At 36.6% G+C, this 16,146-nt stretch overlaps 1 protein-coding gene across 1 annotated transcript in view; it reads left to right on the top strand.

Annotated features, from left to right (window-relative positions):
• LOC145661938 (uncharacterized) overlaps window positions 1-15,317 on the top strand; it is a 45,180-nt gene extending 29,863 nt beyond the window's left edge. The window contains exon 3 of the mRNA XM_081727287.1: window positions 8,406-15,317. Coding sequence (XP_081583413.1) covers window positions 8,406-11,336 — 2,931 coding nt within the window. The 3' untranslated portion in view covers window positions 11,337-15,317. The remainder of the gene's footprint in view (window positions 1-8,405) is intronic.
• Window positions 15,318-16,146: the final 829 nt, after the last annotated feature.

The raw sequence follows: 16,146 nt of genomic DNA, 5'->3' as shown, positions 1-16,146 counted from the left end.
TGATTTGTTTTATGCCAACTATGCGACCTCGATTGAGATCCCGTTATCTCCTGACAGCCACTTGCGCGCTCAATGGAACCACTAGTTGTACTGGATGTTCATACTACCTGCTTCATACTTTTCGTCTGTTCGCATTCATTCGGTATTTTTATGAAAGCTTGTTGCCCAGTGTGTGCTTGTTTACTTGTCAGGGTAAAGTACTCCTTAAATTATTAATAACACTGCTCGACAAAATGAAACTTTTTGAAAGCTGTTTTTGATTTGACACCTGATTTTATATAATTTGAGGTTGCTAATTACGAAAATGAAATTAGTTTTTTCCCATCACGTCAGGTTTTTTTTAACAATTCGGAAAACGTGATTACGTAAATTGTGATATTTAGACAGCAACGCTGCTAATATAGAGTAACATTATGATTATATATTTCTACCAAAGGAACATTATTCTGGGAATTTTGTCACAAGATACTGAAAGCACTGCCCATTTTCATTCAGAGATTTGACAAATTGTTTCATTAGGTCCACTTTAATATGCAAAGGTGGTGATATGACTTTTGAAAGGTCTACGAAGCAGACTTTTTTCACATTTTTACATCCTATATTGCGGCTTTTCCTGACAGGTCAAGCAGTTTTAGTCCAGTGTTTTTCACGTTCTCTGCTGTCCCATTCGCAAATGTGGCATAGATATTTGGTGTATCCTTGCTGCTGTCCAAGAAGCATACATATCACCTTTAGATCGACGCACAGTAACAACTGATGATCCAGGCATTTGATTTTTTTTCTTCAAAAGCATTTCCATATTTTCGTAGGTCCCCGTTAAATGTACAGAATGAGCAATAGATCCAGATGGTTGTTGGTTGCTGTTGTGAAGAAGCACACTATACAAACTTCTCTTGTTAAAATTAATGAAAAGCCTCCATTGTTCTGCACTATATTCATCCCCTGTGAGTTTTATCATGAGATTTCTGACGTCGTTCTAAAAACCTAAGTTTCCATCAGCATTGTATTGTATAGTATTGTATATATTTTTTTTTTCTCACGATGTCTAAAATATGAACATATGATGTCTCTGAAGCCATTAAATTCTTTTCACTAAACATTTAGCCTAAGAGTTCCGCTGCTGCTTGGACAGATTCAAGTCTAGCACTAAATCGTGTTGCTCGTGTTGTGTAAATAACTTCGGCTCAGCAGTTTCATCTTCTCCGCCGTACATCTCATCACTACATTCGGTGCTACTAGAAGCAGAATTTGTAGACAGTAGTTCTTGGCGGTGGGTTAGGTACTGGAATACCGGGACCATGTGGTATAGGTCGTAGTGCAGATGGCAGGTTAGGATACGTAAGGCTTCGTTTGTTTTTAGAGGTAAAACCTTTAACTTCACACGAAAAGAAATAGCAGTCATTACTATGATTACGCAATATCATTGGTATTTCGAAACGTATAGATTTCTTCTTACCTTTTGTCCAGTTCCTTTGGTCTTCGACACATACTTTACATACTGACATACTGTGTGTGCTGCAAATAATTTGTCTTGATCCCCCAACTTTATTCCGAAATAGGCCTAATATGCAAATTTCACAAACGGTGTAATTTTTAAATCTCTGTTTTGACACTAAATAACTGCCACAGATGTACCAGAAATAATCAGGAACACTTCTACGTTCCATTTCGATTCAACAAGGGGGCCGCGGTGGCTCAGTGGTAGAGCGTTCACCTCTGGTGCATGGGGTCCCGGGTTCAAACCCTGCTCCCGCCAAGTGAACCTTGTGGCGGACAAACACCGTGTGCGTGGATTTCCTCGGGGTTCTTCCGTTTCCTCCTACTTTCTTCATTCCACCATTTTATTCATTACTCATCATCACAGTCTCCTTTAGCCTAGCTGGCATAATCCTGGGACGTAAAACTCAAAAATTTCGTTTCATTTTTTTTTTTTCGATTCAACAACAAAACATACAGCGACTTGTAGTTCTCGCAATCACGCTTACACAGTGCTGTTATTGCGTCCCCAACGTGTAATGCGTTATGATATCATTCAGTGCTACCAGATACTGTACATATTTTTTCAGTGTTGATAGAATAAGTAACTGCACGTGTTTTATTACAAACTCAAAGATAACGAGAAGGATATGGCATCAAAATTATCTTTTTATATTTGTAGTTATAACAGTACTTCTTCCAAAATATATACGGCTACTTTTCTCTCTCCCTCCCCTATATTTTAAGAAAACTGTACGTGATAGAGCAAAACTAACTACGTTTTTGGATTTGTCAGGTCAGAAACATTAAGAAAACAAGAGTTTTCAAACAGCAAAATCATTGTAGAATAGGGTGATTCGAAAAAAATCATTTTTCTATTTCCGGAACGCTATAGTGCGCAAAAGTTGCCATTGGTATAGACACGAAAAAAACCAAAAATATTTTTTTTTTTTATTCATATATCTTCCGGTCCCGCAGCGCCGTTAAAATTTGAAAAATCCGGTAGAAACAATGATGACTCTATATAGCCTAAAGGTTTCTTCAAGTATGTAAAAACAACTTTAAAGTAAATAAACTATATTTATATAGTATCTTCTGGTTGCGCATCGCTGTCAAAAATTAGCAAAATTTGATAGTTTAATATATATAATTAAAACAAGTAAGATAAGAACGCGACTGACCACGAGGGTTTGGCTGCACTTGGAGTTTCACTACCCAACCTCTTGATTAGGGTGTATTATTTACTATTGTATTAACAAGTTTATAATTTTGCATAATTCGTCCCCTACAAATTTCCATTTTCCCCTTTATTTTTGTCCATTACTAATGACTTTAAACTCTGATTTATGCGGGAGCAGCGGTGTTACAGTAGTAGAGCGTTATCCTTTTGTACATGGGGTTCTTGGTTTGATCACCGCTCGTTCCAAGTGAGTTTTGTGGTGGGCAAACACCGTGTGTGTGAGTGTCCTCGGGATTGTGCCATTTCCTCCCACTTTCTCTATTCCATTCATTTCTCATTATCACCGTCTCCTTTAGCCTAGCCGTCATAAGCGTGGGATGTAAAACTTAAAATATTCCATTTTTCATTTTTTTGATTTATGCGAAAATATAGGCGTGGATGATCTTGGCAATATTATAGCTCTGATGAAGCTGTCTCAAGCACTGTGTACATACACTATACCGGAAGCTTCCGTCACAAGCTTAACGCATCTTCCGACAGCATGAGTATGACATGGAAACTTTTTGAAGTTCATAACTAGCTTAGTGTCTTCTTATAAGCTACCTTATTTCGTCATTAGTCAATGGTCTTAACAAAGGAGAAGTAGTAAGATTACAAGTATCCCATTATATTATTTCGGTGTAATCTCTAGCTGCAAAGTTCATGTTTGGTAGCAAAAATGTCTAATAGGATCACTTTCAAAAGTCGTCTGTGCCTAAGCTCTCGAATGTGGTCTCTGTCAGCAATGACCATCGCCAAAAGCAAATTTTCGGGATGAGCAAAGTAAGTATTCCGTTCTATAACGGAGTCCTCAACGTATTTCAGCTCTTCTGGCAAAATACTACGTTTTCTGAATGGTCTCGTAAACATGTTGTTTACTTTCGGTCAAATTTTTGCTCAACTTAATGGCAAACCACATAGGCATATATAACTTTAAGATAAAGGTGAAAATTTGCCTCATTATCTGAAGGACTTAATGTATAGCCGCAGAACTCGATTAGCTCTAGTGAGCCATCTTGAAAGTGACAAAGAGCCAGAGTCGCAAACTGAACAGTCTTCAGAGCAGTGCCCTAACTGGATGACTTTTGATATGTCTAGTAAATACAGTTGGTCTTTGCTGAGTATCTGCCTGTCTACTTCAGAGATCACACAATTGATAGGTTCAAATTCAATAACTGGTAGAGTGTATGGACACAGTGCTAAAGACGGCTTCATCAGAGCTACAATATTGTCAAGCGTCCATGCCTACATTTTCGCATAAATCAGAAAAAAAATGAAAAATGAAATCTTTAAGTTTTACGTCCCACGATTATGCCGGCTAGGCTAAAGTAGATGGCAATGATAAGAAATGAATGAAATAGTGAAATGAAAAAAGTGGGAGGAAACGGAAATCCCGAGAAAACCCACGCACACGGTGTTTGTCCACCACAAAGTTCAATTGGTGGTAGCTGGGATCGAACCAAGGACCCCATGCGTCAGAAGTGAACACTTTGACTGAGTCCCCGCTACCCCCGCATAAATCAGAGTATAAAATCATTAATAATGGACAAAAATAAAGGGGAAAATTCAAATTTGTAGGGGACGAATTATATAAAATTATAAACTTGTTAATACAATAGTAAATAATACACCCTAATCAAGAGGCAGGGTAGTGGAACTCTTAAGTGCAGCCACCCCCTCGTCATGAGTAGCATCCTTATCTTACTTGTTTTAAGAAAATAATAATAATAAAAACATGTTACACTCTCAAATTTTGCTAAATTGGCAAATTTTACAAATTTTTGACAGCGATGCACGACCAGATGTCATATAGATATAGTTTATTTATTTTAACGTTCTATTTACATACTTGAAGAAACTTCTTGGCTATATATGGTCCTCGTCGAATATTGTTTAGTCGTTTTAAAAAAATTTGAAAACATTGTTTTTACCGGGGTTTTTAAATTTTAACGGCGCTGCGGAACCGGAAGATATATGAATAAAAAGTTTTCTTTTTGGCTTTTTTCTTGTCTATACCAATGGCAACTTTTGCGTACTATAGCGTTCCGGAAATAGAAAAGTGATTTTTTTTCGAACCACCCTATTGTAGAGCAGTGTAATCATTGTTGGAAATATTTCATTTTGATTAATCCTTTGTGTATTCAATAACTAAGGCATAAAGGATTAACTTTTGAATAATACTGTTTTTACCATCTGAAGGTAATTAAAAGGAGATTTTATATATATATATATATATATATATATATATATATATATATATATATATATACAGTGCGTTCCACGAATAACACTAAGGTCCACCTCCTGAAGAAACCAAGGCAGATAGAAACATGAAACCTTTTGGAACCTTCAAGGGACATAAAAGGCAACATTATGCTGAGAAGGAGAATCCCCCACAAGGGGGGCTACTGGGGGTAACTCAAAAATTTTAAATAGCAACTCCCATCGTGTGGTACCTCGTTTGAAAAGTAATCACGAGTAAAGACCACTTGTGAAAATTGTAAGTCGCTAGCATGTCCGTAGCCAACATGGCGGCCATCCGTAAAGGACGGTCGAAGTGCGTTCAACGAATAACACTAAAGCTCGTCTCCAGAAGAAACGAAGGCAGATAGAAACATGAAACCTTTTGGAACCTTCAAGGAACTTAAAAGGCAACATTATGCTGAGAAGGAGAATCCCTCACAAGGGGGGCTAAAGGGGGTTACTGGGGGTAACTCAAAAATTTTAAATAGCAACCCCCATCGTGTGGTACCTCGCTGGAAGAGTAATCGCGTATAGAGACCAGACCGTGTCCACAACGAACTCTAAAGACTAACGTAGGTCTAGTTCGGAACGAATGCACAATACACATACCACACAACTAACACTATAACAGTATTGCAAATACAAAACATGCAAATTGAACTGAAACCGATAGAAAAGAGAGTACCATAATATTATTGAAAAATCTGAACCCTCCGAGGCTCGAACCCCGGACCGCACGTGTACTGAACCAACACTTTACCATTGCGCTACTGTCGAACTGCTACTCTTACGGACGAGATGATGTAGTTCATGACGACGAGTTGCACGTAGTGGCGCTTTGGTGTTGGACACACGTACTTTAGCAAAGCTACTCTGTTTACTCGTGCACCACTATCAGATGTACTTTTCCGACCAACAGTGCGCTACATTACAACCCGGAACAGTAGGTTTGAAGGACGTAGACGTGTGTTTGTGCTGGTGCGTTTGACCATCCTACATTGCATACATAATGTGGTCTCTTGAACAGAGAATTGAAATTGTGTTACTCTTTGGTGCTACGAATCATTCGTACAGTGCAACCCAATGAGCATTGGGTTGTTCAATGAACAAGATGTGCGCAACCCAATTAGTGTTTCTTCTGTACGCCATTTATTAATCAAATTCTTTACGACAGGCAGTGTGACCAATGCCCCAAACCCTCGAAACCCTAGTGTTGATACGGAAGAAACACAGATAGAAGTGTTGGCGGAGCTGAATGTGCATCCTCAACAGTCCATAACAACTGTGGCTCAAACGTGTGGTGTGTCACGCACAACGACATACATAACCTTAAAAAGACATACCTTCCATCCATACAAACTACATATAGTCCAGGAGTTAAGTGAACATGATCCCGATATGCGTATCGAGTTTTGTGAGCAGATGTGTGAGGCATTGGCACGTGGGACCATTGTGCTGACAAACGCGTGTTTCAGCGATGAGAGTACGTTCTACTTGAATGGCAAGGTCAACAGGCATAACTGCCGATATTGGTGTGACACAAACCCTCATGTATTTCGTGAAGGCAACACTCAACACCCAGAGTCGCTGAATGTCTGGGCGGGTATCTTAGGTAGTCACATAATCGGGCCCCTCTTCATCGATGGAATATTAACGGGTGAGAAGTACCTGGCACTGCTGCAAGACTTTATTGCACCGTTGATTGTCGAGGCAATGGAAGAAAATCCGCAAGAATTTGGAGAGATTCCGCCCGTTTTTCAGCATAACGGCTGTCCTGCCCATTTTCACCGCCTTGTACGTGACTATTTAGATAGTGAGTTTCCGCGACGATGGATTGGTCGTCGCGGCACCATTGAATGGCCAGCCCGTTCGCCAGACCTTGCTTCACCCGACTTTTTTCTCTGGGGCTATTTGAAGACTATAGTGTTCCACTCGCAGGCGAACAGCATTGCGGAGTTGCGCCAACACATAGTTGATGCTTGTCATTCTATACCGGTAATGACTTTTACCCGTGTTCGAGAGGAGTTCTTCCAACGTTTACATTACTGCCAGGAAGTGGGCGGTGCACACTTCGAGCATCTCTTGCATTAATGAGGTATGTTCCAAATCATACTCTGTTACTCTCTGCTTACAGGTTTGCAATGTTTCTTCGATCATAGTTTACGGATAGCAGCCATGTTGGCTACGGACATGCAATCAACATGCACTTTCCAGAACAGGTCAATACACGTGATACCTTTCAAACGAGGTACCACACGATGGGGGTTGCTATTTAAAATTTTTGAGTTACCCCCCAGTAACCCCCTTTAGTCCCCCTTGTGGGGGATTCTCCTTCTCAGCATAATGTTGCCTTTTATGTCCCTTGAAGGTTCCAAAAGGTTTCGTGTTTCTATCTGCCTTGGTTTCTTCAGGAGGTGGACCTTAGTGTTATTCGTGGAACCTACTGATATATATATATATATAATGCATATGAAGGTTTGTAAAGTTATTTCTTTGCACGTAGAACCTTAATAGCTTAATAGTATTTAATGAATAACATATGAATAATAAGTATACTGTGCAACTTAAAACTGGCGGAAGCTAAACACTATAACTGTTAGAATGAAACTCGAAACTGTCAGTGAAATATTTTTGTAGGTTAATGAATGGGATCGACGAAAGGATTTTTAAAATATATAGTTTTGGAGGTTCTTGTGTATAACAAAATAAACAAATACATAATTGAATCGGCAGTTATTAAAAGAAGTTATGCTTCATTATTTTTAAATGACGTTAGTTTTTTCTTAATATATTTGAAGGGTAAGGAAAAAAAAAAAAAACAGGAATGTCCGTGTGTGTGCTTTAACGGGTGCTTTGCCCCATCTCCTTGACTGTATATGCTATGCATGCGTAGATGTAGAAATGTCCAAGGAAAGGGGCAAAAGATAGAACTAACCCCTATTTATTTTGTATGCGGTTTTCAATATTAAACGTAGTTTTCTCGAAAATACAGTTTTGTGACATTCCTTCTTTTTTTCCCTTACCCTTCATTTGGTGAATATAGTTTTTTTCTTACCAGTCTAGTGTTTGGCAAGTAATTAGCTTGTTAAATAATAATAATTTAATATATTATTTAGAGATGCTCCCAATATTTCTTAACTTTCAGAACGTCATTATTTAAGCTGATTTTAAAAAAAATGAAATATAGTTTTGTTACTCTTTAATCTTACGCAGTACTTAAGTATTAACACGCCTATCTTAGTATCAAGGTTGTAGTGTACGTATTTGCAAAAAATTTCCTTTTACCGTTACTTGAAGAACATATAATTTTAATTTTACATGAAACTGTTCCAAGATTGATTTGAAACGACTATAAAATAACAAATTATTTTATTTTCGCATTATTTTAGCAGCATGCTTAAAGTAATTTATATTACTATTATCTGAAACATGAACTTAAACTAGTTTTTCTTACTTTCTTTTATAGAAATACATTTGTCAGGGACGAGGAAGAAAATGTGATGATAAGGAAAACAAAGGCAAGAAAGCACCAAGACGAAGCAAAAGCCAGTCCGATGCAGACGATACAATAAGACATTCTTTTGTCTTGCCTAGTCCGAAAAAACAATCGCCTGCAATCAATAACGTACAAACTACGTTAACAAGTGATCTCGATAAAGGTAATATGTTATCGAAAGAGAAGGTAACAATCGCATCGAACGAGAAGGTAATACCCGCAGCTGCAAAGACAAATGCAGTTGAAAACTTTCCATTGTCGGAGCGGCAAGAAGTTGTCCCATTGAAGTCTAGGAGAAGGAGTTTAAGTAGTGACTGTGCATTGAACAAGACTTTCGTCATTTCCCATGGTCCCAGTGAAGATTCATTCACGGGTAAATTAAAAAACATAGAAACTCTTTTGCCTACTAAAGCGAATGTTATTCCTACTGGGAAACAAATACCTAGAACGCCACCAAAACCTTTTGAAATTATTTCTGCAAGAGATTCGTCAAATTGTTCGTCCTCAACGGTAAAAGTAGTAGTATCAGATCGTGACGTTGAAAAGTTGCAACTTGTTCATCATGAAACCGAGGTGAGATCTCCTGTAGTTACTGGATCTGGCTCTGCTAATGATAGGAAGAGCTTTAATTTTGGAGAAAGTTTCATTGTAGTAGACGATAATCCCATCGTAGTATCTCGCACGAGTAGTGAACGTATTATTAAATATGGAGAAGTCAGCGGAGAATCCACGTGTACGTCTCCATTTACAGTATTACATGATAAAGACAGTGTGAACGATGAGACAAGCAGTGTTGATAAAGACGACCTCATACTTCCGAACTTAGAACCCGAACCTAATACACGGAAGGATTCAGAATGTTATAGTAGCGTAAGTAGTGCCAGAAGTATTAGTACCCGTTCGTGCAGTCCATTTTCAATGGAATATGACGAATATGAGAGGTCAGAAAGTAGAAATACTTTTAGTGTAAATGAGTTGCCAGATCTATCTGTTTCAGCGAATTTTAAGACTAAGAAAGAGAAAAGAGTTTCAAGATTTCCAAAACTGATAGTAGCAGCCGGAAATTCTGAAGAAGAATGCAATTCGGAAATATTTCCTGATGACTCTATTCCCCATCAGCGGAGTTTTGTGGTAGAGGTAGCAACCCAAGATCAAGCAGACGTTTGTAATTCAGATGTTTGTTCAGATACAAGATTGAATATCGAGGTGAGAGATGAGAGAGTGATTGAAGGAGCTACAAATGACACATACAGGGAGGGCAGCGCTCCAAATCAAGTGTCTGAAGTAAATGACTATTGTCCTGTTTATGATGGTTGCAATGCTTCTCCAAGGAAATTCAATGCACATACCGGAAAACATGTGTCGCCGTCTAATGTAAAGCGTGACAGCTACCAATCCCTCGACTCGATAGACTCATCGACGGTAGATCAAACTTCTGAGAGAAGTGCTGTTTCTGAAGGAGGCATAATAGCAATTATTGCAGAAAATGATGAACGTAGTACTGGCACTGAAGATATTTTAGAACAGACACCTACCGATAAAAATTGTGAAACGAAAAAAGGAAAAACAAAACGTCAGACTAAAATTCCCTTCCCTACTCGCAAACTAACTCGAGGTAAAAAATCTATAGATACTGGATTACCCCAAAGAAGAGACAGTGTGTCGTCAGTAGATAAAGAAAATGATAATTCCAAAGAAATTACTGGTAGAAGATTGAGAAGAAATGACACAACTCGAAAGAAAATTACTGAATGTCTTATCAACCAAGAAAGTTTTAATGAATCAAGAAAAGAATCAGCAAGAGACGAATGTTACGTGCCGGAATCAGATATTTTGGAGAAGAAAATAAAAATTAAAAAGAAACGTTTGCTAAATCCCAATTCACCACTGAGAGCTAATACGAGAGTCCGTAGTGCAAAGGTAATACAAAATTTAGAAACAAATTATGTTTCTGGTTCGAAACTACCTGAAAACAATTTGCCTGGCAGTTATGTTAAAAGCAGCGACGTAGATGCTCGAATCGGAAAAGGTATTCTTAAGAAATCTGAGAACGATGTCGTAAATTATAGTCGGTTTTCAGATTCAGACAATTCCGACTCAGATGTTCCTTTAAGTATTTTAAAACTGAAACCCGCTAAAGTAAGACCTAGAACATCAGTTAAAAGATGTACAGATTTAGAATCAGATAGATCAAGTTCTGACATTCCATTAAAATGTCACGTAAACCAAACTCCAGTTAAAGGTATTTTAAAACGAAATGAAGACAATAATGTTCCAGAAAATAATTTACCAAGTGTTGAGAGCGATGGATCAAACTCAGGTATGTCAAACAAACAGGTAAAACGGCCTACTACGGCCAAGAAAAAAACAGATACACAAATAAGAAAGAGTATTTTGAAGCACACAGTATCGGATTTCAAAGCCTCAGATACTCCCAAAGCTTCGAAGAAGACTGGCATTAGAGCAAGTGAAGAGAAACAATCGGAACAAGTTAAAGGTAGAGGTACACAAAAAACAATTAGAGAATCCTCTCGGAAGAAAAAAGACGTGACTCCGACGGAGCATGAAGAAAAGCGGGAAAACGTAAGCAGCAGTCGAATATCTAAAACTACAAAAGCTGTGTCAAAATCCGAAGTGCAAGAGGGTGCTAAATCAACGAGGGGGTATTCGTTAAGGAAGAGAAAAGAAGTTGATTATACGGAACATGATTTAACTGTAGTGCAGGGGTCAGAGAAAGAAAGACATGTTACTTGGGACTTAAGCCATGAAGAAGAAACCAAAAAGACTAGAAAGACTAGGAGGAATGATGCGCAAAAAAGTACAGCGTTTAAATTAATAGAAGCAAATGATGGTACTGATTGTGTTGAAAAAAAGAGAAAACCTCGTAGTACAACCAGGTAATATAAACATACGAACTTTATTTCAGTGAGAAAACCATGTAGTTTAGATATTACATATTAAATATTAGTGGTAAAGAATGGAATGATGTTCAAAACTTTTGAAGCAACTTCAAAAATTAATAACTAACTTTCTAATGTAGTATAAATTGTGTACTGTAACAATATTTTCTTCCTTTGTGATAATCTTGTCATAGGTGTAGATGGAAATTTAATTTCTTTGTAAATAACCAAACTGTAGTATAAGCTACACTATACTTCTAAGCCTTATGTATAATTTTTAGTTGACAATAGTAATATAGCTAAAACATTTTTTTCCTTAAGACAATCGTCATGTAACATATTCTTTATATGGAGCTATTAAAAAAAAAAAAAAAATGTACGTCATATTAAGAAGTAACTCTATGTTTTATGAAAGGCTATGAACAAGATAGCACTCTGTGCTCACTGGATATGAAATTGAGTGTTAGTAGATATCTTCTTATGTATAATACTAATGGCTGCCAGTATAAAGTTAAATCTGCTAATGTATAGGTGCTCATAAGTTAGTTGACAAAATTGCAATTTTAATGTAGAGGTGAAATACAAACTAAACGTAATACAGATAACACGTTTTAATTTAAGAAAGAAAAAAAAAAACGGGGGGGGGGGGGGAGGCATAATGCTCATAACCTCTGTGTACCATAACTGGTATCTTCCTGTGGAACCTTCATATATAAATGTTTTACCAAGAATTCCCTGTATCACAGGTTTTCTGACAAAATTTCTTTGATCATATCATAAAAATTACAAATATAATCATATAAGCAGAAGATTTGAATAACCGTTTCTGATTTTAAAATTTTCTTTAAAGATTTTTATTTTTTATTTTTTTATGAATATTACACACATTTTGCTGATGAAATAATTCTACAAAAACATGAGTATTAGTCCTATATTGCTGCAAGTTCCTGCATGCTACTTTAGAACGTGCTCGAATAACTCTTTTACTTAAGTGGCTAAAGATTTATCGGAAATACTATGTGGCCATACGTCAGTTGGCACTAGCAGTTAAGACTGATTTGATTAACATAGCAATTTGACTATAGTAGTAGTTGCCATAATTTAGTTGACATTATTAGTAGGTGAAGTAGTTGTTTATGTGAAGTTAAGAAATGAAAGAAAACTGTCTACAGAACGGCGTGTTTTGTAATGCAAATGTGATGGAAACATGACCATAATTACAATGGTATTGTTTGTGAACAGTTTCCCAAACATCGCATTGTTATCTCCAGGGTTTGCCCAAGTGGGCCCAGCCCGAAAAAAAACGGTGGTTTTTTTTCGGGTTGCACCCACCTGGGTTTTTGAGCTTTCTGTTAGTATATTGTTGGTACAACTAAGGTGATTACATTGAAAGTGATTTTTATCAGATTTTGGACTTTCCTGGGCGAATTAGATGCTTTCACGTTAAGGTATACAACAACATAAAACTTTTATAAACTTCTGAATGCACTGAATGAATTAAAAAAAAAAAAAATTTTTAAATCTTAGCTTGAGGTAATTATAGAACAAATTAATGTATAGATTATGCTTATAGCCTGTTTGAAGTAAGATATGCAATTTTATATTTTAGAAAATACTTTCCGTGAAAAGTGTGCTCGCTGACTCGGCGACGCCGAGGGACGTTGTCCCTCATCGGGTTTAAGGCCATAGGTGCCGGTACTGCCATTAAATATGTAGTGCATTAGAAAAATTATTAGTATTATTACCTTTGATGGTAACACAAGTATTCTTCAGTAAAATTTGGTTTTCCAACAACAACAACAGTTTAGTTCAGTTATTTGTTGCTACTCTTCAAATAAGCATTCTGCAGAATCAACACCAGCAATAGCGTAAAAATTCTTGTCAAATTTAAGAAGCTTAATGCTCGGAGTTCCAAAGATTACGTAACTCTTACTATTTCAAATGCTCAATTCAAACTTCCTTGCTAGTAGAAGTTTCGATGTACACCACGAAAAACCTGCATTTTGAAAAAAAGAAAGTCGCGAAAGAAGTGCACGGGAAATTCCCGCAATTCAACGCACAAAGCGTCGCAACTGAATAATTCAACAATAACACTATTTATTTTACGCTAGAAGATATTAAATTTCATTTAAGACATTTTGAAACTTTTACTTTATAAAATATGAATTATGTCTGTGTTAATTGTTTTAAATTAATTTTCTGGAAAGAGCCGTGTTGCAACAAGTGCTCGGGAAATTCCCGTAATTGAACGCACAAAGTATCGGAAGTGAACTTCACCAGTGGCGGCAGTTAGACGTTAAAAATGGGGGGTGAGACATGATTTGAATATTTGATATCAATGTTAGTTTTCCTGGTTGCTTGTAACACTGTTTGACGAAAGGTTGTATAACTAACAGGATACTATTTTTGTCAGTTAAAATATCGTATAACGTATTTTATGTTTTATTAAGTAAATTGACAAGAGCAACGAAGGTGTAAGAAAAGATATGATTCCTTGCTCATGAATATCTGTCTGAAAAATTGTATGATCAAATTAGGGGCCTATTTAATAACAAATTTGAAAACAAAGAAACAGAAAAGATAATCAAATAATCATAGTAATGAATAATGAGGCATGTTTTGCAAAAGTTACATTGAAACTGGATATTAATGAACAACTTATATTTTTAATTCCACGAATGCGATTATATGTATTATTACTCCTAGAATGACAGCGAATATTACAAGCATATGCTACGACATTTAATGAAATACCTTTGCAGCTTCCCGAAACATGTTCGCTGCCATTAAGTACAGTTTTCACTTTCTTGGAATGTATCAAAACTCAGCAATACTTAGTCACTCCACATTTCAGTTATACAAAATAATCCTAAAACCTAGAATTACACTCAATTCACTAAATTTAATTGTATATACAAAACTGTATATGCACACCCCTAAACTCGTATATTACACTGCAAAATTAATATTCCTTACTGAGCTCCTTCGTGGCTAAGCGGTTAGAGTACGCGCCTTTGATGTGAGAGACCCGGGCTCGATTCCACGTGGTTCGGACTCCACGTTGATCATTAAGTCCACGTCTCATATAACTTCGCTGCTGAACAGGATGTCAAACTGGAAAAAAAAAAATCAAATCAAAATATTCCTTATTATTAGAAAGAAGAAAATACATTTTAGGAACTGTCGACTTTTGTGCAATTAAAGAATAACTTGTGAAGGACTCTTGCGAAATGTTAGTCAGTCAGTTCCAGAGCTTCTGACTAACATATAGAGCCCTTGCAAGAAGAAATAAAAGTACCCTCGAATTGTGACGCTCCAATAGGTTAATTTTTGGGCCATTCTTAGTGGCAGTTCAAATGCAATTCCTGTAGTTTTCTTAATTCCACGGGAAGACAATCAATACGTACTCATAGAACGACAAATATTTTATGGCACCATTTTTATTCTATGAACCAATAATACATACAAAACTTAATATTTCCAAATGAAACTATATACATTAATGGGTAATTTCAAAAAAGTGGAGGGCGCAAGTGCCCACCCCCCCCTAATCGCCGCCCATGACTCCAACAATAAAACTATTTTACACTGGAAAATATTTATGTCGTATAAGACATTTTGAAACATTTATTTTATAAAACACGAATTATATATCTTTGTTTTAAATTAATATATTTGGTGTTCATATTTGGCGAACGTCACTGAGGCTCCTGGGATGATTCGACCTACATTTGTTGGTTCGTCTGCCTGTACCACACATACTACAGGGTATCACTTTCGGTCTTTTAAGTTTAAATTTTCAGGCTACAAGCACGAGACAAACTAAATTTCCTGTATAGATTTTGGTGGCATACCAACGTAAAATTTCAAAATGGCGGCCGTTTTTTCAAAACTGCAGTGAATAGAAAATTGTTGTGACAATGATAATCTTGAAATATAAATCACATTTTAACACTTTTACCCCCAAAACATTGAAATATTTCGAGAAAAAAAAACAATTAAACCCGAAAAGACCCAATTAAACCCGAAAATACCCGAAAAACCCACATGGGTCCAAGTGGGTTGGCCTTTTTAAAAAACCCCGGGTTTTTTCAAACCCTGGTTATCTCGCAAAGGTATAATGTTTTCTTCTTGAATTTTCGTGATGTGAAACGAATTCAATCTCCATTTGAAAACCTACACACACTCAAAATTTCCGATGCATCTTGTGTTTCATGTTGCGAACGTGAACTTTGCACCCAACAGTACGGAAGCTACTTTGAACATCTTTTGTAGGCTACAAAAGAAAACTGCTAATGCCATGACATATGGCCACATAGTATTTCCGATAAATCTTAAAGCCACCTAAGAGGGTAAGTATTGCGAACTTGGAGCAATATAGTGCTAATACTCATGTTTTTGTAGAATTATTTCATCAGCAAAATATTCATAAAAAAGTCTTTAAAGGTTAAAAATCAGAACCGGTTATTCAAATCGTGTGCTTATAAGATTACATTTGGAATTTCTATGGCATGGTCAAAGAAATTTAGGTCAAAATCTGTGATACGGGGAATTCTTGTTAAAACATTTACATATGAAGGTTCCACTAGAAGATACCAGTTTTGGTACATTAGGGTTTTCGAGGAAATTGATTCAGCTTTTCTAATATTAAACGCGGTGTTTCAGCGTAAATTTATAGCGTTTGAAGTTTTAATATATCATATATTCAAATACTAAAATTTGATCGTTGGAACTCCACGTTTAATTTTCGAAGAAGAGTAAATCAATTATCTAAAAGTGATACAATTCTATCTTGCTTGAAATGTTCACAA

The sequence above is a fragment of the Thermobia domestica genome, chromosome 1, assembly GCF_964235325.1.
Source record: "Thermobia domestica chromosome 1, izTheDome1.hap1.1, whole genome shotgun sequence".
Classification (NCBI taxonomy): Eukaryota; Metazoa; Arthropoda; class Insecta; order Zygentoma; family Lepismatidae; genus Thermobia; species Thermobia domestica.
Note: the sequence above shows the minus strand (reverse complement) of the source record. Positions and strands in the feature narration are given on the sequence as shown.